The 6,785-nt window shown below is 32.6% G+C and overlaps 1 protein-coding gene across 1 annotated transcript; it reads right to left on the minus strand.

Moving 5' to 3' along the window:
- Nucleotides 1–4: 4 nt before the first annotated feature.
- On the minus strand, nucleotides 5–2,052 carry LOC112519932 (the record flags this gene model as incomplete). The annotated part of the gene is made up of 1 exon (XM_025128250.1): nucleotides 5–2,052. A coding segment is annotated over exon 1 (1,917 nt), but the record flags the coding sequence as incomplete, so codon positions are not given.
- Between the last annotated feature and the right edge of the window lie 4,733 nt (nucleotides 2,053–6,785).

A 6,785-nucleotide genomic window follows, 5' to 3' on the forward strand; every position in this document is an offset into this window, starting at 1 on the left:
GATTTATGGAGGGATCTGGCTGCTCCTCACCTGAAGCTCGTTTCTTTAAAAGAGAAGAATTTGTTGCATCCATGGATGTTATTTCTCCTGTGAAATGTGTTTGCTTTTCTTCCGGTCTGCTTTCATGTTCTTCATCCATTTCTTCGACAACATCCTCGCGTTCTTCCGTGACCCCAAGTCCCAAACTCTCTGAATGTTTATTGTTTTCAGGATCATCCCACTTTTTGGTGAAGTAACTGGCTTTCAATTGCTCRTGCTCAACGATTTCTTGAGCATCAAAGGGAAGTTCTTCATTGGTGATCATTTGATTCACCTCTCTAGCTTCTTGAAAACTAGTAAGGTTGTTGGCATCATCATTTTGACWACTTATGCCCTGTTCTTCTGTCAGGTGAGAAGCTTGAGTTCCAACCATAGCTTCATGGACTTCCTCTGTTTTCATCTTATCAGCAGCAACAGCAGTTGCAGGTACTTGTACAGTGGCACCTTTATCTGTCTCTGAATGCTCTGTTTTTTCTCCATTGATATAAATAGAGATGTTAAATTGTATGATGTTGTAGATTATCTTGGTGTGACGCTTTTCAGTTCCGCCCCGAGAGTTCTCTGCAAAATCTGGGGCAGTTTCTGACTCTTGAGAAGCTTTTTCTTGGTTATAATTGATGCTGCATTTGACATCATGATCTCTGGTCGTAAAGCCTTGAAGTTCATCTTTTTTTGCTTCAATGATTCTTGTGATCTTATCCTCATCCATTTTATCATCAAAATCCACTTTATCAGTTGTTGATGACAACCCAAATGCATCATAGTTCATAAAATCTTGATCTTCGATTTGGTTGTTGATCTTTGTTTGCTGATACGAACTGTCCGATTCAGAATCACCATTCTCCTCTGACCAACCTCCCGAGCTCACACTTTGTTCGTCATACGAGTCTTGAAGCTCGACACCTGTCTTCTGAATTTTCTYTTCACAAACATCATCATCATTAAGACAAGAAGCAGAACCGTACCCATCCTCCCAATCTATATCTGAACTTTCAAAATCCTGGCTGCCTTTGCTGTAGATTTCAATAAAGAAATCTTTACCTTCTTCTTCCATTAAAGGATTTACAGGTGTGCCCTTCATACCCACTTCTTCTGGAGCTTCCTCTACCGGCCCGGTAATGATTTCCTCTGTTTTCTTTACAACAGGCTTTGTGTGACGTGGAGATAAACACCCGAGCTTRAAACTCTTSTGTGTCTTCAAAGCACGTCTCCTTGCCGCCAAGAAACAYCTCAACGGCGGCAAGGGAGSGTGGTGATGACCGTTGAGTGAACAGTAAGTATAMGGGCATACCTTCATCGCAGAAGTCCCATCTAACTCGGTCCCTCCTGGACTCAGTTCAAGGCTATCCGGAAACTTGGAGTCTTTTAGAGTCGAAGAACATGTTGCTCTCTGAGCATCTAAATCTTCACATAAAATCACGGAAGAAGAACACTTCTTCGAAGACCTCAATGGTTTGAAACTAGGACTCTTTGTTAACGTCCTCACTAGCTTCAAACTGGACGTTCTTGATCCTTTATTTCCAGAAGCTAAAACCTCTATTTTCGACTTATTTTCAGCCTTCGGACTCTGATTCTTGTTTATCGACGGCGAACGCTCTTTTCTTGCCTCAAAACTGCTGGTGGACTTCATGTAGTTTGGTGATTGCTTCTGTGAAGTTGCTACTGCTGCTCCTCCATGTTCAACCAACGGCTGTGATCGCTTCCTTCTCGAGGATCGTAAGTTGGCCGATTCATCGGGCCGTTTGATCGACCTCGACTTCTTCATGATCTTCTTGAGGTCATGGGTTTGTGGAGATGATGGTCTGAGGTTAACCAAATGGGTATCTGGTTTAAGATGATATGGTTTGATACCAAGCTTGTTAGGAGCCTTTCTTTGAACCATTTTCAAAGGCAAAGGTGGAGTAGCAGAAACATGAAGAAATGGAGGAGGCAGGTTTTAGGGGAAATCTATGGGAGGTTGGGTGGTGGGTTCTTTTTGTTTGATAACAGAAAAAGGTGATGGTCAAGTGAGCAAATTTGAAAGGAGATTTGAATATATGTATCATATAAAAGATAAAGATGATGATGATGCTGATGCTGACTTCCACCACTGTACTAATGTAATGGGCGGTTTGCTTCATGGCCCCTCAACTTTTGGCTACTTATTTATTTAATAACAAAAACACCATTTTTTAATTATTTAAAAACTAACCTTTTGTGATATCTTTAGAAATAATTAAGGTGTATTTTATTCACACCCTAGGATATCTAAGGGAATAAGAAATGAGGGCAAATTGTATCGTTTCTTGTTTTTTTTATCTATCTGTTAATTCTTTCTCCAAAAAAGAACTGACTTCACATTGTCGTTTCTATTTTTGTGAAAGTGAATTTGGTTATCGTGAAAATTTTCTAAAACCGAAGATTTTGAAAATTAGTTAAAAGAAATAGTTATAGTTTAATACAATTTTTGAGAAGGGATATGCACAACTTTATCATGATTTATTCTACTTTTGCATTAGAATAATGAAAGAGGGTCAGAAAGGTGGTGAGTAGGGTTGCACAAACAACATGAATCATGAATTTAGGGTGAAATGATATTTGATATTAGATATTAGGTATGAAGTGGTTGGTTTTTTGGTCAAAGGAAAATTCAAATAAATTTTCTCCCTTTCATTACTGATTTTATTAATAAATAGAAATTAAATTCAGTATTAATAAATATAATAACATATATATTATGAAAGTAAATTATATTCTTACTCTTTTTTATCTGAATAAGATAAAGGGATAAGAAATAGATGGTATATGAGTGAGAGAGTGTATAAATAGCAACTTCTATCATGACATGTTGAAAGTTGAAGTCTTTATTTTTTTATCTAATAAGATCTTGATTTAATTATCTCTTACTAGTTGACTAGTTATATATCAGTATGATGCATTATATATTATTTTATTGTAAACAATAATAATGTAATTTATTATTAAAAAACAAAATTTGAAATTTTTGTCTTAACTACAATAAAAACTACAACAGGTTTGCTAATTTGAAAACTCGATAAAAAGACCAAAACCATATATCGATATTGATGTTAACTTAAAGATTAAAAAAATCTCCTTTTTTGGGATAATTTTTAAATATTTTAGATTTAAAATATTTTTTTTTAATTTTAGTTTAAGTTATTAAGTATTTTTCTAGATAAAGATAATGTTGAAATATTGTGGTATGACTCAATTCTCAATGAAGATCCTGTATATGAACATGTTTATTATAGAGTTTAAAGAACTTTAAGAATTATACTTATGCTATGATTACTTGTAAACTTGAAACTTAAGAAATTTACATTAATAAGTAATACATAATGCTTAGGGTCCGTTTGGTTTGCAAAATTATTTTTGAAGGATTTGGATTTCATCGAGGGATTTGGATTTGGATCGAAATGGATTTGAAATCATTGGTGTGCTTGGTTTGTAGGATTTAGAATGAAATTAGATTCCATTATTTATAAAGAATTTATAAAAAGAATTATAAAAGATTATAAAGATAATTATATTACATTTTAATTTTTTGATTATTGCAAAACAAATGTTTTTAACATTTTTTAAAACTTTATTGTATACAATCCTACGAAATCCCGAGCACCCATTAGAGATTTCAAAATCCTATGTTTGTAGTATTTCAATTAAATCCTAGGATTTCACTTTTCCCCCAAATCCAATCTATTCCTACAAACCAAACGGGATCAAAATAAATTGTTTTTATGATGAATAATACATTAATAAATAACATAACTTGTAAATTATATTTGCTTTGAAATGCATTTGTTTTAGTTTTATACACCTTTTGATTTAAAAAGTAGTGATTTGAAGTTTGAACCCACAACAATCAATCGAAAGGGTAGTCGCTCTTATCTTTCTACAACAGCCATGCTTGGATTGTGATTTCGTTTCTTTCATATTTTCCCCTTAATATGTGGCATTTTTAATTAAATTAGTCTATATATAAAGTTTAAGAATATATATATATATATATATATAGAGAGAGAGAGAGAGAGGGGGGGAGAGAAAAGTTCAATTGCAAACTGATTTTCGGTTGTAAACCCGGGGACAAATGAAAGTGTGACACGTATCCACGACATCCACATTCAGTATTAATATCGAAGATGAATGTTCATAAATTATTCATGATAAATAATGCAATGTTAATTTGATTTTACATTAACGTCAAAAAAAGGAAGCGGACCACTTTTTCCCTGACTTGAGTCTTTTGCAAAGTCGCGCCGAATCATGTAAGATTTTGTACGTGAATCATATTTGATTTAGTACATTAACGGCCATTTTCTTATTTTCTTAAATAGTTAGCATTCTTATTTGAACATGCCCATATATATGAATTTCCAATACTTAACTGATAGCAAGTTGTGGAAGTCAAACTTTAGGGCTTATTGGTTAGACTTATCAGCATTAATCAATAATAATGAAAATAAAAGAAATTGTTTGGTTGTTTATAATATAATGATCCTTCTTTCATATAAGTTTATCAGGTCAGATCCAAGGAATACAAATTTATTATCATTTTTATTGTCTATCATTTTTATTTTCATTCCCAGTCTAAATCAAACAATCCCGGATCAATGTCGCCATACATCAAATTTTTGATAATTTGCATTTGGTACCTATGACTACAGGTTAAAATGAATTATACTTAGGGGTCGTTTACTAAACACTCACTTGGTAAGTACTTACCTGATAAATTTCCTCATCAGATGAACATAAGAAAGATCAAGAATCTTACCGGGTAAGAGTGATGAGAATAATGAAGAGTCTTACCCGGTAAGCGAGGATGACGACTCTTACCCAGGTAAGCGCTTACCCACTAAATTGTTGGGTTCGATATGTTTTGGTATACTAAAATCTTACGCATCAAAATAGATCATAATGTCGACTCCTATAGGTAAGCACTTATCGGATAAACAATTGGATAAACGTCCCCTTAATGTTTCATTGTAAATAAAATAAACAAAATTTCAATACAAACAAAAATAAACACATTAGATTTTATAAGGAAGAATAATTTGTTATACAAAATATCAACCACCATGGTTAACTTTGTAACCCCATTGTTAGTCCATATAAGCCTTATAGGAATTTCACAAATTTCTCTCAACCCACTTAAATTCCTGACATACTTGTTAAATCCGCCCCACACCTTCCTTGTTTATCGATGATGTGAAATTCATCTAAAATGTTATAAACAACATCTCTCTTCATATTATTATATAGGAGGTGTGGTTAGTGGCAGAGCCACATATAAAGTAACGGGTCTATTGATCTCAGCCGAAACTTAAAGAAATCAGTATTTAACTTGAAATTTTATTTTGCCCTTCACAAATGGCTTGTTTCCATGCTTTAAGAACGCATTCACTTTTATCAAACTCCACGCATTCGATTTTTTTTATCCATCAAAACAAAGAAATAAATTCATCTCAATATCTTGTATTTTGTTTTGTTAAACTTATTTCAGTAGTAGGCATTTCAATATCTAGTACTGTTTTATCCAATCCATCTAATATCTTGTTATTTTAACTTAATATAAACCAATTTATCATATGTTAATTGTTTTATATATGTGCTTAGAGCCTCAAACAAGTTATCTAAAAGTAAAACATATAAAGTTATGATATAATTTGCTATTCGGTTTTACTGAAACAGTAAAATAAAAATTGAAACTGAACTGTTTAACTCGAAAACCAAATAACCCGAAACCATTTTGGTTCAGATGGGTTATTTGGTTTCGAAAATTGTTCCACATTCCTAAGTCTGACTTCAGTCACCTAAGTTTCTAAATCCGCAACTGAGTTTGCTCCACCATCCCAATGGAATAAAAAACGACTTTGATATATTTATTATAATCGTAAGTCCAAAACAATAGAGTAAACAAATAACTTCTAATATAACTTGGTTAAAATCACAAAATAAGTTTTTTAAGAGACTGACAAGTCTTACTATCTTATATGAAACAAATTGTATGTCTATATTATCATTTAAAATTTTAACTTTTTTAATAATGATCAATTTATAATATTGAGAAATCAATCATTAAAAAAGTTGTAGCATATACATTATTGTGCTGTTTATTTTTATGTGATTTTGAACAACAATAAAGGGAGAATCCACATATGTGACAGAATTAGAATAAACATTAATAATGCATAAATGAGTTGTACCACATGAAATATAAATTGTACCATTAGAAAGACTTTAAGTACCTGCCTTTATTTGTCCCATTCTCATCTAGAATATTTAAATACCATATTTGACCATAATATAGTGTATATGATTACATATGAAAATGACAAATATACCCTTGGAGGTGGGATAAGTAATGGTGGTTGGAATGTAGATTCTATACAATTTTTAAATATAAAATACCCTTTTATGCCATTCACGTGTTCTCGAAACTTTTTTAACGAATAAAAGAAAAGAATAGGAAGGAAAGTAAAAAATAGTTGCGATTTCGAAACTTTTTTTTAGGAAAGAAAGGAAAAGAAACGAAAGAATAATATTAATATAAGTTTCTCTAAGAACTTTAGTGGGGATAAGATGTAGAGATCAAGACATGAGGCCCTGGGAATCCCACTTAACAGATTGGCCGTTGAATGAGAGATCAGAGTAAGGTTGGAATGAGCTGCTGAGAATGGTATTTACTGAGAGAAGTAGTACGAGGAGCTAGATTGTTTTCAAAGGTAGGAATTAAACTCAAATCTTTT

Source organism: Cynara cardunculus (genome assembly GCF_001531365.2).
Source record: "Cynara cardunculus var. scolymus isolate 2C chromosome LG 10, CcrdV1, whole genome shotgun sequence".
NCBI classification, from domain to species: domain Eukaryota; kingdom Viridiplantae; phylum Streptophyta; class Magnoliopsida; order Asterales; family Asteraceae; genus Cynara; species Cynara cardunculus.